Source organism: Acanthopagrus latus, chromosome 6 (genome assembly GCF_904848185.1).
Source record: "Acanthopagrus latus isolate v.2019 chromosome 6, fAcaLat1.1, whole genome shotgun sequence".
NCBI classification, from domain to species: Eukaryota; Metazoa; Chordata; class Actinopteri; order Spariformes; family Sparidae; genus Acanthopagrus; species Acanthopagrus latus.
This window is the reverse complement of record NC_051044.1, coordinates 21,867,746-21,890,762: the sequence shown is the minus strand read 5'-3', so window position 1 is coordinate 21,890,762 and position 23,017 is coordinate 21,867,746. Positions and strand designations below refer to the sequence as shown.

The following is a 23,017-nucleotide window of genomic DNA, read 5'->3' as shown; positions in this document are numbered from 1 at the left end:
CCTGAGAAGAAGAGAAGAGAAGAGAAGAGAAGAGAAGAGAAGAGAAGAGAAGAGAAGAGAAGAGAAGAGAAGAGAAGAGAAGAGAAGAGAAGAGAAGAGAAAATCCCAACTTAGAGGAAGGACTTTCAGTTAATATAAATTCAAGAAATCAAGATGCAAACAAACACGTAATCATGAAACAAAAGCCAATATTTGAACATTCAAATGAGGAGCTAATATAGCTGGTGTTGGATTCATACAGCATTGAGATGAAAAATCAATGAGCATTTCCTTGTATGAGGATAAAAGCACACAAGTCTCAAGACAGTTGGTGCTTGTATGACTGTGCCTCTGCATAATGAATTTTGTTTTCAAATCACTGTTCAGTACATCTTCAACTGAAAATACTCCTTTCATTAAAATCATCAATAATAACTAGAGTCCATCACCAGCTATGGCACCCTTCAACATGCTTATGCTCTGACTCACAAGTACTCATCACTTCATCATTGCAAGGGACCATGAACTCAGCATTCATTTTCATCTCAACAACAGATCTGTAAGATTTCCTGCACTGTTGTGACACAATCACATTGACAATATCTGTCCAGAGACAGACAAACATTTTCATATTTCATCCCACCCCGAGACCCTTGAAAACATTACCGGGAAGCTTTCATGGTCTCGTCTTATTTCAGGTTTATGTGTTAAGGTTACATTAATATTTAAAAGAAAACTATCCACAGATGTGGTTACTGTCTATTTTACAACAGCTCTTAGTTGCACTCAGTCATAACTAGCAGATTACTATCTTTCTTTTTATGATCATTAATGTTCTATCACCAAATCAAAAAATACTGAAGTCAAAGTATACAGAACAGACAAACAGGACACCATATTTGGGTGCGTCTAACCTTGCCCTCTTAAACCAAGCGCTCCCAGTCCAGCATTAGACTCAGAATGGAAAAGGACAGATTAGAGCGGTGGGTGGCTCTAATGTTGCCACGCCTCATAAAAACACCATTCAGTTAAATGAGGTGAACTCACAAAGCCAGTAGCTGCAGAACTTGTGTGTGTCTGAGTGTGTCTGTGTGTGTGTTGGGTAATCTGTGTAACGGATACAGCCAGTGCCATCTGTTTAACCTCCCTGCTCTTCGGAGACAGGCCCTAAACTTAATATGTGACTGTGTGTGTGTGTGTGTGTGTGTGTGTGTGTGTGTAGACCCCCACAGAGTGCTCACAGGAGTGTGGAGGTCCCATTTCCATAGATGATAGACTTTAGAAGCGAAGTAAAGGGGCTGGTTGTGATACAGATGCAGACAAACACATCCCCGAGCAGTTTGGTGCAGTCCATGGGCCATAGCGGACAATGGCATTTCAGGTACATCCACTTATTGTTTTTTCACAGCTCCAAGCTCTCTGGTGACCCGCAGTCAGCAGCCTCAGTCTGATCATTAAGAGTCTGGATCAACTGAGCTAGCAAAAACACGACCAGGAAAGCATTGCAAATAGACTAAGGCTCATATATTTACCAAGATTTTAACCGAGATAAAACTCGTAAATGAGGTATTATTGCTTTATCAATCAAGTTAATGGTGAACCCTCAGTTAACATAAAGAAGAAGAGGGACTAATTGGCTTGTAGGTATCGATAAAACTCAAATATCAGGAGACCTTAAAAACTGAAGATACTACATTGATAAAACATCTCTGCCAGTATATGTTAAACTTAATTAACTGTGGATAGTGTACCTAGCAGAGTATTATAATTAAGAATTATGAACAAATTAAGCTAACAATAACAACCTTAAAAACCACCATTCAACCACTCTCCATTGTTCTCAATTCATCAGACATGCAATAAGAAACTGCTCTCTTCCCTTCCTCTAAAGCAGCCAGTACGCCTGCCACCTCTGTAACTTTCTGAAACCGACAATACAACATTAACGCTCACTTCCTTACATAACAGGTCAGATCTGCAGAGGTTAGACCAGGGTTTGAACCTCTCAAGAAAACATATGTTTTCATTCTTGTAACTATTTCTGTCACTTTTCCTTGTGCATCAATGTAATCTGTTTCATCCCGGTCTAAACTTTAGTTTATGCCTCTACAATGAATCTAACAACTTTGATTGAACGACTTGGTAGTATCGCTAAGGGCTTCTCCTTAGGAACAGTGTTAATACAGGGAATTGAGATCAGTTTTTTTTTTTTTTTAGGGCGGCTGTAGCTGGTGATCAGAAGGTTGACAGTTCGAATCCCAGGGTTTGAACACTGGGAGTAAACACTACCTTGCTGAAATCAAGACTGTGTTCAAGCTTGTGGTGTATAGCGGGTCATCCTCCTTACAGACACTTGTCCTCCTTGTCTCATGTCTGTCCATTCTACATAGCCCAGAGACACAGCTGTGAGCTGCCGTATCCTCCACCGCCAGCACTGCTTCAAGTGCTTACAACGGCGTAGGCATAAAGCCTACAATAAATTTAGGCTGCTTAAAAATGTATGTACTGTTGGCACAATCATAAAGCGTGAATCATGCACATCAGCACATGGACCCAGCTTCACTTCTCAAAGAAATAATTTCAAATTAAGCCCTATTTCACGATGACAAATTGAGCTATGGATGAACCAGAACATTCCTGCATCTATATAACTATCTTGTAAGTTAAAAGGGCCAAATCATTTACTAGCATAGTGAAATTAATGGACGGCCCTTCTAGAAAAACACTGATTTAATGGATCTCAATACATTTGATCATCTATGCTCAGCTGAATCATGTTTGCTGTCGTTGTACCATGAGGGTCACCAGATGCACCAGCTTGGCAATGCTTCATGCTTGATTTAGACTTGAAACCTCAGTGGTCTGGCAACAGTGTGTGCGCGTGTGCATGCATGTGTGTCCGTGTGTGTGTGCAAGTGCGTGGGAGTGAAAGAGAGAAAATGACAGAAATGCGACAGGATGAGGAGACCTTTTGGTCTCCAACAGCACCTCACATGCCGAGAAAATGCTTCCTTGGAAATCAATTATGTAAATACTGAATTATGCAAATGCAGCATTTGAATAAATCTATGTGTTTGGGGAGGAAAGATTTTGGTGTGGTTTTCTACTTGGAGTCAGGAGAGGAGAGAGTGAGATGAGGAAAGAGGGCTAAAATGAGGATTAGGCTGGAGAGTCACTAGCAGACAGTTTGTACAGTCAAACTCCTGATTTGGCTTTTTAATTAGGGAGAAAGTGAGTAAGACAGAAATACAAGCAGAGAGGAGAGAACAGGAGCTAATTCACCGACAGGTTTCTTCCTGGCATATCTCTTTGGGAATAAGTTCAACGCACACATTCATCATGTTTGCCAGCAGTAAATGCCATTGGTACAGCTGAGTGCTTTCACCTCAGCTCCCGTTTGGTCGATGCTGATGCTTAGCTTGGGAGGATTTGCCCTCCGAGGCAACAAACGATCCACAGTGAAGCATGTGCAGTCAATAATCTCTAGTATGTTTCCGTTTCAATTTAAAATGCTTACATGCTTTAATAATGCAGAGAATACATTTTTCCTTCATGAGTGAGTAACTCAAAATCAAAGAGTTATCTACAGTTTTATATGAAACAGAGAGAAAATTATTTTTGCTGGTTTGGGATTTTTTTTACAAGTAGGTTGTGTGTTTCCTTTCTCACACACATACAAATGAAAGAGGACACAACCAACACACACCAAAGACAAACAATGTGCGTCCAAACACCTACAGCCACTGTTTTCTGTGCAAGCCTGCATTCTGGCAACATCTTGATCTACATCCACAAGTCATCAAACTGTATCAAATCTGCCATATAATTCAGAAAATCTGTGCAACCATAGCTTGACTACTTCTTTCGTGTGTGGCATCAAATAATGTACATCTATGACATACTATATGAAGAGAAGAATAGAATACATATTTGATCAGTAACAATCTGTTACAAATCAATAACCAAACAGTCTGTATAGCATAGTCACATCAATAACTGAACAAGTCAGTATGTATAGAAAGTGTCACAGACAGCAAGTATATACAGCAGCAGCTATCACTAGTAGGCAGTTGAACATAGTGTTTTGCAGCTGAACAATCTCAGCAGCAGGGATTGTGCAGCCCTGAGGATAAAACAGGGGAGTCGCTTCCTGCACTGCTTAAAGGAAGATACACAGTGGATCCTTTACTCAGGTGATGTTGTACCTCTGTTTAAGGTTGTAACGGCTTCCACCTGGAGCTGCAACAATTAGCTGATTCATTGATTACTTGATAAAAAGGAAATTTATGCCATTAATCAACACTTTTCAAGCATAAATGTCAAACGTTTGCCATTTCCAGCTTCTTAAAAATAAAGATTCACTGCTTTTCTTTCTCATCTATTATAGTAAATGAAAAGTTTGGGGGTTTTGGACTGTCGGTTGGACAATACAAGCCATCTGAAGATGTCTCTTTGGGCTCTGGGATATGAACATTTATTCACAATTTTTGACACTTTATAGACTAAATGATAAATCAATTAAACAAGAAAATAATGGCCAGATTACTCAATAATGAAAAGAAAATTTGATCTTAATCACTGGCAGTTGATTTATTGGTTACGTTAGTTTTGCCCACACTTCATTAGCAGATGCTTTTCCAAGTCCCTTTGTCTGTGTTGGAAGCATATTACAACATACATTCCAAATGCAAAGCCATCTTTATCAGGAGAACAGGGCAGCAGTTTGAATACTTACACATGAATCATCACACTAACACCTGTGGGTGATCTACACACCTGCACACTGGCAAAACACACACATGAACTCACACATCAGCGTGCACATGGTACAGTGGAAATACCAGAGGCATGAATTGGTTCGTCTAGCTGTTTGCTCATTAAATGTGTGTTTCTCGTCACATTGCCGGGGGAGGCTAAATGAATTAACACTTCATCATCATCAACCTGTTTTCCCACCACAGACTGTCACAGAGGCATAAAAAAAAGAAAAAGACACTGAAGATGGGGAAGATGTCAGGTGAACTCGAGGGAGAGAGTGAGGATGAAGGAAATGAGAGAATAGTGAGAAAGAAAGAAAAAAACTAAAGGCATTTTCTATATTCTCAACTGCTTACTCTCACTCATTCAATCATTCGCTCCAATTTCTTTACATGCAGCCTAAAATAGCGACATTGTACAGAGTTACACTTTTTAAATCCAGAGATCTAACTTTCTTTGCCCTGGAAATACCTTATCAACGGGAACAGTTGGGACGGACTGGGCTCTGATAAGGTCCTACTGTTTTAACCCAGCAACAGGAACATGTCAAGAGGGTTTTCTCATCCTCACCACCTGTGCGGTTTCACTTGGCTGCACTCCGCTTGTACTTTGTTTCAAATCTTCAGATTGAACAAAAAAAAAAAAAAAAAGAAATCACCCCAACAAACTTTCAGGGGCTTCACTGCATTATTAATTTCACTGACAAATATACCAAAGACTTAATGTGTCAATCAGCACATTCTGTAAAATTAAGCTGACAATATTACAAACAACAATCAGAGACACAAAGCCTCAATCGTTTGCATTTTTTAGTCTTCAAACAACCACTAACGCTGAACAGTTAAATGTGTTTGTTCTATATAATACTTACTCAGCTTGAAAACTTGCTTTCCCTACAAAAATGTTTGTCACTTAGTTAACACGTGATGTATGTATCGAAACTCCCAATCCCAAAATAAACTGCAACTACAGCTGCAACAATGAGTCAACCCGACTAGTGAGTCAGTGGAAAAATTACAATTTTGATAATCATTTCATGGTTCAAGTTAGTTTTCACACAAAAATGGGAGAATATATACACATATATACACACACACACACACACACACACACACACACACACACACACACACACATCTTGGGTATTGGACTGACAAAGCAAGATGTTTAAAGAACTTGGATTTGGACAATCTGGGATGGATGTTGATCTCAATTTTCCTACATTATGGAGACCAAAGGATTTATCGATTTTTTTGTTTTGCACCACTCAAATTCAATGTCAATAGGTTAGACAGGAAACATAAGACTGTTCACTGCCTTTATGTTTGACAGCAATTTATACATCTTTAAGGGACTACGGGATTGGTTAGAGGACAAGAAATCAACATCTTAATCAATATTTATCTTTAATTAAAAAAACATTGACTTTACTACGATTTCTCTATATTTGAACAAGCATCTGGGAAAACATTACTTTTCCTCTGGATATTAAGTCTTGTCCAGCTGTCTTGTTACATTAGGACTCCTCTCTGATGGGAGCGGTATTCAACTCCTACACATTTGTCCTTTGAACCGACAGGATTTGTGCTAGGCACCAGCCCTCCTCTACTACCCCCTCCCCCCTCCCTTACCACAGTGAACCGATCAAAATCTCCTCACCCGGTGAGCGCTCTGCTCGTCAGCAATTACCGTCGCTCGAGACGATGGGGGAGTACTGTACGTGTGTGCACCTGTGTATGTGAGCGAGTGTGAGCGTGCACAAAGGGGCTTAGCTGCTTTAACATGCAGAAAAGATGTCAAGTCTGTGATTACACTAGCTGATAACAAGTGGTTTAGCAATGTGTGAACGTGTGTGCCTGAATCACTGTTGTATTTTACACTGTCAGTTTCTATGTGAAGGAAATTCAGAGTTTATATCTATGTGTGCATGTGCATGTGTGCACCCTCTCAGTTGGCGACACTTGCAGACTCAAAAACCATTGCTACAGTGAGGGCTAATGTTCACCCACTCAGTCTCAATGTAAACCTCCCTTCCTCCACTGTCATACATCTTGTTTTTCATTTTCTTCTTTCATTGATCCATCTTTCACCTCTCTCCCTCTCCTCTAGATCCTCCCATCTCCCTCTCTTCCCCTCTCCCACCCTCTGTCTCTGGCTAACAAGCAGCGCTGGCTATCTAGCCGGCTGGCTGTCGGAGTCAGACATCTGAATCTATTACTATACCACGCTCCAGGTCTCTCCTCTCCGCCTTGTCCATGTTTCTCTTTCTCTTGTGCTTTCTGGCCTAATGCGTCCATGTGCTCGCTGCCCTGGCCACTGACTGCTACCGTGTTTTGGGGAAAATTACTCTTCAGCCCTGTCTCATAGATGGGTCATGGGTAAAAAAGGACACTGGTGGGCAAAGCATTAGTAAATGGGGTTTGTGGAAATGCAAGATGGGATGCAAATGCAGAATGTCTGTGGAGTTTTTTCAACACTCTACCGGATGATGAATTTGCTGCTGTGGGATTTATATTGCTTTATAATCTGCTCGACAATGACGTGCGATCATCTGCCAGGAAACAATGGTGTCATGGTTTTTATTTTAGGTATATGGTGTCATCTTTGGTCAAGGGTGAAAAAATAAAATCCATCCAGGGATTATTTTGGGATTGGCTGAATACAGCTCAAACAACATGTCCATCTGGTGCTAGAAAACAGACAGTCAAGGCAGCTGAAGAGATATAAATTGACAGATTGATGTAACCACAGGCTAGTTCAGTAGGCAGGGGTGAGATGGTGGATAGTCGCATTGCATTTGCCGTCAAATCAAATTTTTTGTGTGATGAAGTCTTTAAACGTAACACAGATGAATAAAATCCAGGCATATCAAAAATGGATTATGTGCAATATGCAATAATGGAGAAATACATGACATCCAATTAAAAACACATATTGTTTAAAGAAATCAAAAACCGTAAAGGTAAAGCTTAAACAACAGTGGACTGATTTATTGCAGAGAATTATATTCTTCGATCACAGACAAATGTCTTCAAGACTAAGACAGCAGGGGGGCCTGCTGGTTAGCGAGAACATCTTGCAGCTGAAAGGCTCCATATTCGGTGCAAAACACATTTTCCATCCTTGTCAAGTGTCATTTCCTGGTGCTTCTACACAGCAGCGGGGGCAATGCCATGAACACGTGTGGCATCAACCGCTGCGGTGGCGGTCAGTGGTGGGAGTGTTTATCAGCTCAGGTCTGACTTTAATGAATGTTGGACTTTTCACCCTGGTTTTCATCATCTTTCTTTTGGACAGTGTCAAATGTTTCACTCTGAGTCATCTTTCACACAGGCACACAGTCACACTGAGAATAAGGACTGAGGGGTTGAGGAGAGAAAGATAAAATGATGACAGACAGAGGAGGAATAAATGCTGCGAGAACATGTTGGTCAGGAACACATGCTGCTGTGCAGAGCACACATCCATCCTGCTTTATATCCCCTGGCCAGCCAAACATGCTTCAACAATGCCATCTAGTGACTAGTCACAGGGTTACATCCTGTTTCCTCATCACGCAGATCATACGCAGTCACAGGTAACAAGTGGTGAAAAGGAACAAGGGTGGGTCTGACTACGCCCCAAGAAATTAAAACACATCAACAAAATGAAAGGATAAAAATTAAGTCAAATACATGATTTGGAACATTTACCTGATTTGCTGTTTAACTGCCTACACAACAATCTGGCTCAGTTGTTAAAGGAAGGAGGCGGTGTGAGAAAACAGGGACATCACGACTGACCAAATAAGTGCAACACGTCTTATCACACATTTCAGCTTGATTTGTCAAACTAACAAAATCAAGATATCGTTTCTTCATAAAAGGATGTTGATTTTTTAGTTTTACACAAAGTCTGTCACAGCCTGCAGTTCTATGCCTTCATTACAATCAAATCTATCTATCTATCTGTCTGTCTGTCTGTCTCCCCAATCATGGGGAAAATATCTGGCTCATCTGTTTTCAGACTGAGGTGAAAGTGTCAACCTGATCCCATTGTTTAAAAATGAGTAACTTTAATGATGAATTTCCAGGAGTCAAGGAGATATACCTCCTGGGTTTTAACAGAGGAGCAAGGAGCAAGGCAGCATGACGCATGAAGAGTGGCTTTTTTACAACCCTAAAATTGATATGAAAATGGCCTGCAGGGCTAAATAACATTCGGATGAAGTAAAACAGAAAACAGATGAGGGCAATCAAGATAAATTGCGATAATTTAGACATTCAAATATGAATAACAATAAAACATGCACACTTTAAGTAAGAATTGTTGTGATGTTTTAGTACGTGGAGGACTGTAAACCCTCAGAATGCTGTGTGAATGACTGCTACACTGATCTGAATTAAAACTTCAGCCTGTAAGACTAAAAGCAAATCAACTGACAGGTCACAAACAATCACCTGTGACCTCCTCCCAGCTAGTAAAGTCTATTCTTCTCACCAAACTGGGAAGCCTCTGAAGTTCAATTGCTTAAGGCAAATGCTTGTTATCATCTCTGTGTGTGTGTGTGTGTGTGTGTGTGTGTGTGTGTGTGTGTGTGTGTGTGTGTGTGTGTGTGTGTGTGTGTGTGTGTGTGGGTGTGTGTGTGTGTATGTGAGAGAGAGAGAGAAAGTGCCTGTGCATACTAATAGCATTTATTTGTGGCACAAATTACACCTCTGAGGCAGAGAGAATAGTCGGGGGAAAAAACAAACACAGAAGTTGCTAATGAAAGAACGAAGGGTAGAAGAGGCTAGGTGTTAATGTAACTTATCAGCTCTTCTGTGTCTTCAATCAAGGTGTAAATTTTTAGGCCTGAATGTCGTCCCAGAGCAAGGTAGGATGACATGCTGAAAAAAGCCAAGAGGGATATGCTTTTTTGAGTGCACTGTTGTAGGTAGGGACAAATCATAGACACATCATAATAATGACTGGGAAATATCGAGTGGAAGTAGCGGTTGGAACGAAATTTAACACATTAGTGTGGAGCATGCAGGCCACCACATTTCCTGATGTGTGTTTAATATCAGCTGCGCAAATTTAATTAAAAATGGGGAGTGAAGGTGAATGGATAGTTTGAAACTATTAGTCACAGCCAGTGTTCTGCACTTGATCCTGATTTCAGTGGCACTTTTTCCTCTCTGAAACCACAACATTTCACTCCATCAATTATACTGTCAATACAGAGCCGACTGGTGCAAGTTAGTAATGAAAACAGACATTGCTGTGACTAAGAATGAGAGGAATGTGGGTGGTTGTACACACCTTTCAGGTTGGTTTGCGAAAGAAGTAGAAGAAGAAGAAGAAGAAGAAGAAGAAGAAGAAGAAGAAGAAGAGCAATGTTGTCGTGCTTATGTCACAATTCAAAAAGCTTAAAAATACAATATTCACGGGTGATTGAACCGTAACAACACTGCAAACACACACACACCTTCCTTTTTAATGCAAAGGTGTGCACACACACACATACATACAGACCCAGACATTATGTGTATGTATATATATAGATATATATACACACACACACACACACACACACACACACACATACATACATACATATACATACACACAAATAGCCCCAGTGGCACAGAGACAGGAGTAAATGGCTAATGTGAGTGTTTGTGACAGGCAGCCTGAGGCAGTGTGAGGAGCAGCTCACTTCTCTGACAGGTGTTGCCTCCACGCCTCCCTCACCTCCTCCTCACCTCCTCCTCACCCCAACACTCACACACAGTCTACCTGCTAGGGAGTCAGGAGTGCATGTGGAGAAACAGAACAAGGCGGTGGCGGGGGTGCTCGCTATATATGTGTTAGTGTGTGAATATATGTCTGTGTGTGTCTTCTCCTCTGGGAAAAAGGCATCTAAAAACTACTTAAAGCAGAGTGTTTTAAGGTGGAATGGGGAGAGAGAGACAGGTGGAGAGAGGTTTTCTTTAAGCCTCCAGCTGTGTTGTTGCCTGGGGATGCAAGGTCGATGGGAAATGCAAAGAAGAGAGTGGAGCCCACCTGCTAAGCAGTGATTTCATAGTGGCGGCACTCCTGTCTCCCAGGTACATTCAATCACCTCTAAAGCTGACACAATGCAATAGAAAATATAAAAAAACAAGCACATCTTTCTTTTTAATCTTCGGAGTGAATTATGTCACAATTTCAGGGTCTTTTTGGGGAGTTTGTTAAGTATGTGTCACATTTCTGACAGCAGAGAAATCAAGCTGGGAACAATGAATGTGTTAGACAGTTAGGCAAAAGTGAGAGTAAGAGGTGGGACCGAAATAGAAGGACAGGTGAGAAAGAGGGAAGGGTGAAAAAGAGAGGCAATGGGGGAGTGCAGTATAGGTTTCTCCCATGCGATCCACTTCAATTCTGTCAACAACTAAAAGGAGCAAAATCCTCCCTCTTTTTTCATCTTAAAAGACAAGTGAGATTCTGCTTTACACCTAGACCCAGCACAAATCCAAGCTTCCTCTCAATTGTACCTGCACACACACACACACACACACACACACACACACACACACACACACACACACACACACACAAGAAGCCTTTAATCTAAGCGTTGACAAACAGACGTTCAAACCTGTCAAACACACCCATCACCAATGACAGAGTTGGGTCAATACTTATTTTCTACATACATTTACACACACATACACACACGCACACTGACAAGCTGTATTGACTTGTCCTGTCAGAAAAGGTAGAAAACAAAGCTGCGAGGTAAGGGCATTCGGTTTCACATTGCAATGCAACATCATTAAATGACTGGAGCCCATATCAGTGTAAGCCAAGCCAGCAGGTTCATTCAGTATTCATTACATCTGGCTGGAAACCAGAGAACACACGGCAGGACAAATCAATTGGAGAGGACAGGGAGAGAGAGAGAGAGAAAGGGCTTTATGAAATGTAGTATTTGATTGAGAAGCAGGTGAAAAAAACCCAGGAGGGGGCACAAATTAATGATTGGGAATAAATTGATGCTAATCAATACACACATAAGTAACGTCAGAAGCAGCCCCTTAAAGGTCAACACACTCACCTACTAGTTAAACATACAAATATCTCTGGAAATAACCTTTCTTTCACTCCCACACACTGTACGTTTACTCATTAGGAGTCTGAATTTGATAGAAGTATCTGTCATTGTCAACAAGCAGAGCTGTCACACAAAAATCAGAGCAATCACTATATCGAACGGCTGAAACAAATTCTAAGTTTCTTTTTCACATGGTATTTTAAAGCCAGGCTGATGCTGAAAAGGCAGGGGCTATTCAGGGGAAGGTAATGCATGGAAAACATATAACTTTGATGCAATTAAGCGTTTATACTTCAGTGTTACACATCTAATCATAACAGAAATGCGTTTGGTTTGTCCTCTGTATTAGAGAAACCAGCTTTGTAGATGTACATCACCAGCGCTGCAGCCAAGTGGTGCCATTCAAAGTCTGAACAGTAGAGGGTGCTGTTGACTAATACAAAGTCTTCTGAGGAAAACGTCATAAAAAATGTGTATGGTAATTTCCTTAATGAAGTCTAATGATGATTTTAGACACTAACAACTGAAAGTCACATTCCAAAAAATTTAATGTTTTTGCCAATAGATGTCGCATGTAACTTACCAAGACAGGTTTAGTGAAATTAGTGATGAACACATCACTCCAGCCCTGCAGCAACTCCACTGGCTCCCTATCAAATCCTGCACTGATTTCAAGATTCTACTCCTCACTTTCCTTCATAACCTGGCACCATCATATCTCGCTGAACTGATCCATATCCACACACCTTCCCGCACTCTCCGATCCTCTTCTACCATCCAGCTCTTTACCCCATCTGCCATCCTAACCACCATGGGGTCACGAGCTTTCAGTCGATCTGCCCCAAGCCTCTGGAACTCTCTCCCACCAGACATCCGCACTTCTGACACTGTCTCCACTTTTAGATCTTGCCCGAAAACACACTTCTTCCGAGTGGCTTACTCTGTATCAGACTAATCATATAAACACACTCTTGCCTATTCTCTATTCCACTCTTCTGCACTACTCTCACCCCGGAAGCTCAACCCTGCCTGACTCGGCCCGGTTGACTTCCTCTATGGTGAGGACAGCGGAGTCTGAATTCTGTGCTGAGCTCCTGGCACCATGTTATTGTATCTTCTTTTTTATTTATCCTAATTTGCACTAAATTGTGTCCTGTTTTTGTTGTACTGTTGCTGTTATGTGTGGTGTCCTTGAGTGCTTTGAAAAGCACCTTTCAATAAAATGCATCATTATTATCATTATTTTTTTTTAAATAGAACAAGCGCAAAGGGATGAATGCCTTTGTCTCATGCGGCATTTAAGAGCACAATTACAAAATGTATGAAAGGTAAGCACAAAAGAAAATAGTAGCAGTTAATTTGATTAATTATTTATAATTGATTGATTTAGCAAATGCTTGATGAATTTCTTGTTTAAGGTACAGTACATGGCTACATGGTAACATATTCTGTGTAACACAGCTGGCCTGCTGTCTGGACAAAGTGTAAATTCAGTGAAGTGCAGATCATTAGACCCAGTCAGACTTAATGTAGAGCAAAGCTTAGACTCCTGGTATGGATCCAAAAACCAACACTCACCAGTATCTTTGCCTTTTCATGCTCCTCATGGGCCTTTCCTTTCTCAATGATGAGGGCTGGAGTCAGATCATCCAGGCCAGTGGTTCCTGCTGACTCTCTCTCCCTCTTGGCCAGCTGGGCCAGCTGCTCCTGTACCAGGGCCTGCTGACGCTCAAAGCTAAATTAGGAGAAGATAAAAGCTGTTTTAAACTTTAACCTTTATTTAACAGGTGAAAGTCAGCTAAACATACAAGTTCCTGCTCACATGATGATAGCAATGACGATACTTCTCATTCATGTATTGTTGTATGAAATCTAATTTAACTATTACATTAAAATCCAATCAGGTTAGTATATTTTTCCCCTGAACTAGAGTAACATTAAGTTACTTGACTTTCTGTTTATCATATGAACCAAATCAATAAGAACCTATAACATTACAGAGGTTTAGCACTACAACCAATTATGATATCATATAAAATGTTGTACTGTCTGACAGCCTTCTAAGAAACAGCATTATAGTATGAGTAGGTGAGAATTATTGGACTTGCCAACATGTAAATGTATAGAGGCTCAGGATAGTATACAAGCATTCCAGCAGCGTGACAACATGCCTGTTCTACAGAGAGAGTAAATCACTACAGGCAGTGTTGACAGGTCACTCAACATGAATGTGTTCTCCATAAACGCTGCACATTGGCCTCAAGTGGCTGCTATTTTACACTTCTGTCACCTCCACTGGATGTTAGCTGCCTGTGTCAACACAGAAGGCTTATATGAAAATATACGTCAGGATCAAATGTCCAGTACAATCTAAAGCTTAAGCTATTACTGAAGGAGGAGTCAAATTCCAAGTGAGCCATCTCTAATGCATCATGATACATTAAATTCAAAGTTATAGCAGGTCTTTAACCAAACATGGGTGCATAACAACAGAAAGGGACAGTGACCCTGATGGTATGAGCACTTACTTTTTACGGATTTCTTCTTGTATTTCTGAAGTGGAGGGTCCCGTTGGCTTTGGACCTGAAAATGAAATGTTACAAATATCAATACTATTAGCAAGCACAATAAGGATCAGTAGGATCAGTTTGAAGAACACATTAGCAAGAGCAACAAATGGTTACTGGCACATATAGGGTTAAAGTCTCAAAAATCACATTACCTGGAGGTGTGAAATCTACAAATAGGTCTTTCTTACAAACCACTGCCTCTCATGTTGACCCAATTATCAAGTAACAGCTAAATATAACTTAAATCACAATTGTATTTGAGATGTGTAAACATTTTAATGAATATGAGCACATGAATAAGACATCTTGTTCACCATACTATATCCTTTTTAGAATGAGTCTATAATAAATCTGAAAACGTCACACAGCTGCAGAACTGACCTTTATCCTATTACTGTTCTCATCAGTCGCCATATGAGGACATGTTCACTGACACAGTGGCCCTCCCAGTGGGCCCCACTGTGAGGGAGGAAATGCTTTTGACTGGGACTTACCTGATGTTGGTTTGTGACTATCTGATGGAGGTGGTGAAGGTGGCTTGGCGCTGTCAGACCCCTCGGAGTCCCTCATCCGCTGGAGCACATCCTCTGAAAGCTGGATCGTAAAGTGAGAGTTAAAGAAATCAGTTTGGGTTTACTTAGCATAAACACACACACACACCCTGGGTGAGCACACATGTCTTGTGTCTTGGAAAATAGCACATTCAAAGGCTCACTGGGCCATCAAACCGCCTGCTGAAGTGCCATTGATTGAGCCAGAAGTCAGAAGCAGCCTGACCTCATGACCTAGCTAGCTGTATAGTAAAAGCAGCCTAGCTGTGTGCCTGAATGAACTAGCTAACACACGCACACGTCATGCCTCCTGCTGTGCAGCCTGTGGGTTTAGATTAGACACAACAGCAGATTGTGAAAGTGAAACCTTCTGTGCTTCGTAACGTCACTGAACCGTTACATTTACAGACTGACGTTACAGTAACATTAATTAAGCTAATGTTAATGTTTACCCTTGACTGTGGCTCAGACGTCACGCTGAGGAAACTTAGCGAGCATGTTATCGCTGCGCTGCGTTATGGCCGCTTAAATATCCTCTTTATTGGCAATTATTGACTGGCTCCATGTCGATATTCATCATGCTTTTGTGAGTGTCGGCTACTCAGAGAAAGTAACGCTAACTTGGCACAACCGGAGAAGAGAGGGGGTCATTTGAGGACACGGGACCTGCCAGGCTCTGAGCGCGCCCCACCGGAATGGCCCACCACCTGGACGTTATTAGCTTTGAGCTAGTCGTTGTTCCTGTGTAATAACATAAGTCAAGCTTTGGCTCCCAATTGTACAACATAAGACGGTAAGCTGCTTTATATCTACCTTCACTCCTTCTATTACAGTGACCTTCTCGTCTTCGTCCAGTCCGAATGACACTTTCCTAGTCGTGCTGCTGTTACCTCCCATTCTTAACCGGCTGCCTTGTTATAAATAATAGTAAAAACCCTGTCTGGAGTCCGGACAGGGGGACATTAATGAGAGAGTCGCCGCCACAGCGACCGGTGGCTAAAACACTTCAATAAAGGTCATTCTGGCGCTGCAGTATCCTCACAGCTCATTCGTTGGATGAAATAATCCGGACCCAATAGCTCGTAGTCGTGTATTTGATAGCGACTGTGGGCTGATGGGAAATGTAGTTCAAGCCGTCTGACGTGAGCTCTGCCTTGTGGAGCTCCAGCACACAAGGAAGGAGGAGGAGGGACAGACAGGCGCGTCATCAACACATTTGGACATGTGGGTGAAATATGTAGGAAAATATCTTTCCCACGGTATAGTTACAACAAGACACCTCACAGGGGAGTCCTCCCGTGGCTTCATTCACTGTGTGGCATCCATGCCAACCCCCCCCCCCCCCCAAAAAAAAACACAGAGGTGACAAGAGTCCATGGTTTATTCTGCAAATCATGGAATGTTCAATACATTGCATTAATATGGGCTGAATATTTTACAATCAATGCACTTAAATAAAAAGGCAATTTACAGATAATTTGCAGAATGACTTTAACATCAAACATCTTGTGTATCGAGAGCGGACTTCTATTCCTCTGCAATGTACCTTGTAAATTTCCATCAAACAGCAAAGTGATTTTCCAGATCACTATTCTAACGCCAAGTAATACAGCGGTGAATATATTTCAAGAATCAGGCAAATACTGCAACTTTTTGGAAAACTTTTTGGAAAAATAAATGTAATTTTGTGTATTTTGTGTACAGATTACCACCATAAGTGAATACTGCTATCTTAAATACAGTAATCTGTTCATACCGAGCTTATAGCAGTTTCAGGGGAAGCTCACCCACAAGATTCGATGTGAGGCGGTTTAAAAACACTAAATTGTAGTAACATCAGGAGGTATGACAAAAACTGATGAGTTGAACCAAGGATCAAATAATTCAAACCCAACACTGATCAGAATGGATAATTCGCTCTGTCACAGTCCAGCAGTATTAAAAACACCCATATCTGTGCCGCATTTGTTCGGCAGGAATTTAAAGATAATTCTTTTCAAGGACTCAGCAAGCACAGCTGAATTAGATACACTGATATGAAATGAAATGTTTCAGCACATTTGTTGTTCCAATCACGTACGTAACAACACATCCTTAAAGACTATGAAGCCAACAAATGTGCTTTCAGTAGCAGGAAAGATTAATCAGGTATAAGAAATTAAAGCAAAAGCACAAAATACATTTTTTAAAAAAGGAGGAATTAGCATCTGAGATGCAATTTGTAGATGTGTTCTTGCATCTACAAAATGGTTATGTCATCTTTAACATGCAAGCAATGCCTGTATTTAGGAGTTACTGATTTCTTTATCATATTGCAGTGACACACATCAAGCTAACACCTTACACTTGTTCACAGGGGGGACAGCACCTATTTCAGAGGACAAAGTACACCTATCGAAATGAAATAGCACTAGTCCCTTGCCTTGTGTCAAGAGGCACGATGATTAGGTAAAAAAAGGATTAGCCAGTTGCGTCACAAATCTAATACAAGGCAGCAGATAACAAAATCAGCTGAGATGCTGTTATCCAAAGCTTTTAGTGGGAATGTATGAAGATGCTGTCTTCAGAAGAATGTTGGATTTTTAGAGATGTGAATTTGTAAAACGGGGTTAAAACGTCACCATCATTGAGGATTTAGCAGCTGATGCATGATGCTGGAATGACAGAAAAATGTGCGGAGAGAGATCGTGTGCTCTCAAATTTAAGAGCCTGGAGAATCAATACAGAGTCTGTCGGGGCCACGATGAGGGAAAGCACTCATAGTGTTGGAGCTACAGCAGCAGTGCACTCTGGCAACAGTGTTACAAAAGCGGTTGCTAAATTCACAGTTCTCCAGCCTAGCAAAGGTCCGTCCTTAAGTGTCCATTTGTTAACTTATTCTGGCATCAAAGCAAGAACAAGATTACATTTTCTTGGCGTCCAGCTAGTTTGTTCTGCTTCTCTTCCTCTCCGATCACCACCGTGCCCAACACCCTAAACATGTACAACATTTAAGTCCAGCAGTATGACCATCTCTCCTCTTCTGTTCATACGTTGATAGGTCTCCAGCGGTCCGCTTCGATGCTGTTGATGCTGCTGGACCCATAGGGTCCGGATGCAACGTCATCCAGGTGCGCTCCAACCATACGAGAGCTGCTGGGACCGGAGCCATCAATCTGGGTGGAGGAGTAGTACAGGCCCTGGTCGGTCAGCTCCTTGCGGCCGATGGTTGTAGCGACAGTTGGTGGGAGGTGGACGTCGCTTTCATCAGGCTCGTCCACCTGTGACTTGTAGGAGAACAGGATCTTGGGCTCTGAACTGTAGGAAAGAAGAACTCCGTGAAACAAAGGAAGAAACACAGTCAACTGTCCTAATCGCAACTACTTTGTTATATTTGAAATAAGTGTTTTAACAAACCCAAAGAAACCCTTGAGGAATGTGACATAAATGAGCGGGGCAAAGGCGGAGAAGTACAGGAAGGTGGTGACGTCCACACAGCTGTTTCAGAGAAGACAAAATAAAGCAACAATTCAGTATGTGTAAACAGTCCAATTAAAAAGTTCTGGGACACATGGATATCATCGGCATCAGAAGAGACAGACGGCACAATCATAAGGTTTATACCAAAAGAACAACATCTGTTATGTGCTCATCCTCTTGCCTTAACTCCAATGAACTTAACAGGATCCACCAAAACAGTGAGTCATCCCCCTTGTTGCAACCCAGCCAACAAATTCAATTACAACAAGATAAAAAAAAAAAAAAAAAAAACAGCCACCCAGCTCCACACGCAGGACATTATCTTTAAGCGCTTGTGCTGCAAAACTCCAGTGGTTTATAGCCAAAGATGCTCTGAAGCCAAAAAATCCACACAGCCTATCTTTTAATGTCTTCCTGAAATACTCATAAAAGGTCAATTTATTCAGTATTAATACTCAAAAGGATTATACCAACCAGAGTCCTTCTATGATGCCAGCACATAGCAGAGCGCTGCCCAGGCCCTGGACAAGGTTCAGTAGAGACAGGATGGCAGCATACACATAGAAACTCCTCTTAGCTGAACAAGGGAAAGAAACAAAGATTAATGGATGACAGAGGATAAATGTTTAATTTAATGGCATTATGCACTGATACAAGCACATTACTAAGTGCAAAGACATCCTCATGGATGTTCCATTCATGACAATAACAGGATGAATAACCAATCTTTTAACCTCCCAAGTCTTATCTCTCATCTTTGCTGTTACTCACATGGAAGAGATATCCTCTCCCTCACAGGAGTTTTAGGCAAAATCACAATCAAAGAGTACACCTATAAAAGAAAGAAAAAAACTTACTTATCAGGCTTTTGTCAAGCATGAGTTTTATTTCTCCTGCTGCTTCATGTTAACAAACTACTCACCAGGAAGAAGAAGCAGGAGCTGGCCAACCAGAAGTGCCGTCCTCCATGACCATAGATGTTGAAGTCCTCAGCAGACAGATGGCTGTCTGGATACAGGATCTCTAGTGTGCCCTGGAACAATGTGACGATAATTTTAAATGCATGCATGGTAACAATTTAACGTAAATGTCCTGCTGTGCAATGCTAAGGGTATTTTTTTATTTTTTTTTAAGTTTTACCTGTGTGATAGAGTAGCCCAGAGCCAGCACAGCAGTAATAGCCAGCACACGCTTTATACTGGACTTGCTCTCCAAGTGGCCTGATGGATGAAGAGAGAGAGAGGCTTAACAGAAACAAAAGCCGTACAGTTACATTCATAATTAGATTCGGGGCAAAAAAGGATAATCATAAATGGAGCATCTGGAACAGACGTGTCATGTGAAAAGAGACAAAAAAAAACCAGAACACTGGTTCACATATACAGTAAATGAGAACTGAAACCAGTGGAGCAAACTCACCGAAAGCCAGTCCCAGGATGATGACACTGAGCTCAATAGCCAGCAGGAAGAACCGGGTGATTTCCCAGAGCACCTAAAGAGACAACAAACATCATAAGCTACTGTGACGGAGCGGACTGGCTGTGTTGTAACGCATAACGACTCAGAACATCGGAAAAACTTTACAGGTCAGGTCACATTCCAGTGCGTTGTATAATCATTTGGATTTTTTTTTTTTTTCCTTTCAACATTGCAGCCATGACAGCGTGCAACGGGAGCAGTGGGTCCATCACTGGTAACTCCATAGGGATCTGTCTGGTATGTGAGGAATGTTAGCCATGCCTTTTTCTTTTAGATATGAAAGCGCAACAAAGTCATGCTGAAGCTCATAACAGCCGTTCTGGATATTTAATAAAAGAGACTTAAGTGACAGGATATGGCGATTGCAACTTCAGTAGAGAAAAGTATTCATGATGCAAAGCTGCAATAGAAATACAAAAGTCCACAACAATTTTACACTGTTAAATCAAGATTTTTGTATTACTAAGTCTAGTCTAAGTCTTTTTTTTACAGGGAATAATAATGTAAAGAATTTAAAAAACATGAATCTGGCTTTTTTCACCTGTCTCTTAAGTCATAGGAGGAGAAAACATAAAAGATTCAACTTAAAAAAATGGACCACCAGACCTTTTTGTTTTTCTTTTTGGCCTCTCAGGGCTTCCCTTTGCTGATGGTTAAATAAGTATTTTTTTTTTTTTACGCCTGGTATATTTAACGGCTTGAGACTTTGAGATATTTTTAAAATGATTATAATTGATAATAGAGACTGATGAAAAACATTCCAGAAAATATTAATCACTTGTTAATATGCAAGTTCAAATAATGGGTTTTACATTTTGTAAGTGTTGGGGCAAACTTTTCATCAAAGATTCCGCATTGACTTGAGTTACTGTCCTCTTGTGTTCAAGAAATGTTACACATGCTGTTAAAAGGTCCTTACTTTGTCTATGATGGTGGCAGCACTGGATGCACTGACAGTCATGGACACAACGGCCCTGGTGATCCCAACTGCTGCTACAACAAACACCTGAGAAACACAGGCCAAATCATGTTTGACCATATAAAGTAGTCTTCTGTACACGATAAAAACAGGTCCAGGTCAGCACAGCTTACAACAACAAAGCACTTGTTAACACTGGTGACAAACAATGATTATAAACTGAGCCAAGATTAGTTCTTCTCTAGAGTCTTTGTTGTCAGGTAACAAGACAGACAGAGTACATTTTGGAAACAGAGATTAAGCATCTTCCTCCAAGAAGGAACAGATTATAAAGCAGAACAGTAAACAAGAAATGAACTCAGTTGCAAGGTCATTTGTGTTTGCTGTTGGGCAAAAGTAGAAGCCAACAACAAGGTGAAATTTCCCTTCAGTTTTAGGGGGATCAATACAACAGTGAAATCTCCTGTTTTTTGGTTTTGTTTCAGTTCAGAGTCTGGTCAGAATGACCGCAAGATTAATCTTAAATCATGAGCTGAGATATGGTGTATCACACTGTCTAGCGTTAGAAGATATATTTGAATGTATGTAGGTCAACAAACAGGAATGCTACAAACACAGTTTTGTTGTGTTCTTTTAAACAATGAGAATTAAGTGTCTATTCTATTCTATTCTATTCTATTCTATTATATGCATTTCTATAGTTTGGGAACTACCAGCAGGTAAAAGGTGACAAAGATGGGGCTGGAGGTGAGTCGAATCTTCGCCCTGGCTGAGGGCAGCTTCCACATCAGGAATACGAAGAAGGCCACATTAGGCACAAGCAGCAAAATGTCCCAGAAGCGCACCCTGACACAGAGAAACAAATGTAAACTTTGTAAAACATGCTATTCTGTCACTTTGTGAAGTCTAGAAGATACTTATTTAGAACGGTTGCAAACCTACAACATGCTACCACATACCTGGAGTCTCCAACGTCCTCGTACAGAACTTGTAGACATTTGTGAGGCTTGGTGATGTTGGATTCAGTGTCAGGTTGCCAGGTTGGGAATGCAGACGTGTTCTCCAACGGTGAGGGTGAAACACTGCCATTGTACTGAGCAAACCTAACCACAGCAGTCACTGTGGCTAGCATGGTGTCGGACCCTGAGGGAGGAAAAGCACATTATGTCAGGTAGTGACTGAAAGTGATAACTCATCACATCAGCCAAGGAAGACATGTGACTCCTCATTCTATTGGTTTCCTCTTTTTAAAAAGGAGATCAATTTTCAACACACAGGTCCTATAAGCAAAACAAACCCTCTGCTGCTGCTACAGTCAGCACGACAGCGGTTCGACACCGGAGGATGTGTGCAGCTGTTGGAGTGTGCACCAGACGGACACCTGCCACAGCTTTCTCCACTTGGAGATAAACATTAACTTGTTGTGTAACGATGATGGCTGGTGTAGCAGCCAGGTGTGGACTAGCGTTACATTTACAGTTAAACGTTAACGTTGGTTAAAACGACTGCGACCCAATTAGTACTTACTCACGCCTGCTCAACAGTTGGCAAAATGTCAAGACACGGAACCTAACTTGGTTAGAGTTAACACAATAGGTGAAAAGAGGCTCGTTTCAACTCGAGACCACGCTTGCTGGAGTCTGTTAACGACAATAATGAGCAGCTAATCCTAATAAGTCTTGTTGTCGTCATGTACGTCTTCTCGGTTAGGTTAATAACGATACTTCCAGTTCGCGTTAAAGGGGATTTTCGGACGTTAGCTGACGCTGCTAATTACACTTTGCTAGCTGCGGACGGAGGGGTGCGTTCTCTGAAAATCAAAACGACTTTCTCGGAGCTTGCGTTAGATGCAGAAACACTAACCCCGACGAAGCTAACGGCGTATAACGCCATGGCTTGCTAATTAATACACCACTGCTGATCAGCTTACTGGCTCATGTTAACATCAAAACAAACGTGATACTGGTGCAAGTGCCGACTCAACGTAACGACAGCTTCAGCTGGTAAATGTAGAAATATCTTACCGATTCAGTCGACTCAGATTCAATGGTACGGCTGCTGTAAAGAGATTTAGAAATAGTACGGCTCGGGGACAGGCCTCACACGCTGTAATCGATCAATAAATTGATCGCCGATACGGGACATGACTGTACTTGATAGTTTCGTTGACAAATTTTCCCAGCGAGGTCAGCTGACACTCTCACCAAACAAGCGACGCAAGTCTCGCGAGATGACTGCTAGGCAT

General features: G+C 41.3%; 2 protein-coding genes across 18 annotated transcripts in view; both read right to left on the bottom strand.

The window, feature by feature from the left end:
- chchd6b (coiled-coil-helix-coiled-coil-helix domain containing 6b) overlaps positions 1-16,000 on the bottom strand; it is a 54,950-nt gene extending 38,950 nt beyond the window's left edge. For 13 of the 15 annotated variants that reach the window (XR_005075561.1, XR_005075558.1, XR_005075564.1 and 10 more), the window contains exons 1-4: positions 15,729-16,000; positions 14,859-14,958; positions 14,323-14,377; positions 13,373-13,529 (exon numbers count right to left, since the gene is read on the bottom strand). Coding sequence is in view for 6 of the 15 variants with exons in the window: in XM_037101725.1 (XP_036957620.1) it covers positions 13,373-13,529; positions 14,323-14,377; positions 14,859-14,958; positions 15,729-15,812 (396 nt within the window). In the remaining 9 variants the exon portion in view is untranslated. The remainder of the gene's footprint in view (positions 1-13,372; positions 13,530-14,322; positions 14,378-14,858; positions 14,959-15,728) is intronic. The other 2 variants (XM_037101726.1, XM_037101730.1) reach the window with 2 other exon arrangements.
- A 278-nt stretch (positions 16,001-16,278) lies between these two features.
- Positions 16,279-22,997, bottom strand: tpra1 (transmembrane protein, adipocyte asscociated 1). Of its 3 annotated transcripts, none has more exons than XM_037101137.1 (11): positions 22,797-22,997; positions 21,732-21,915; positions 21,486-21,618; positions 20,773-20,859; positions 19,794-19,866; positions 19,515-19,594; positions 19,297-19,407; positions 19,146-19,206; positions 18,849-18,951; positions 18,312-18,392; positions 16,279-18,212 (listed from the first exon to the last, which is right to left on the bottom strand). In XM_037101137.1, exons 2-11 carry the CDS (start codon positions 21,902-21,904, stop codon positions 17,942-17,944), a joined length of 1,173 nt encoding a protein of 390 aa, XP_036957032.1. In that variant the 5' UTR covers positions 21,905-21,915; positions 22,797-22,997; the 3' UTR covers positions 16,279-17,941. The 3 variants fall into 3 exon arrangements, with proteins under 3 accessions (XP_036957032.1, XP_036957033.1, XP_036957034.1); XM_037101138.1 differs by lacking the exon at positions 22,797-22,997 and adding an exon at positions 22,300-22,689; XM_037101139.1 differs by lacking the exon at positions 22,797-22,997 and adding an exon at positions 22,070-22,199.
- Positions 22,998-23,017: the final 20 nt, after the last annotated feature.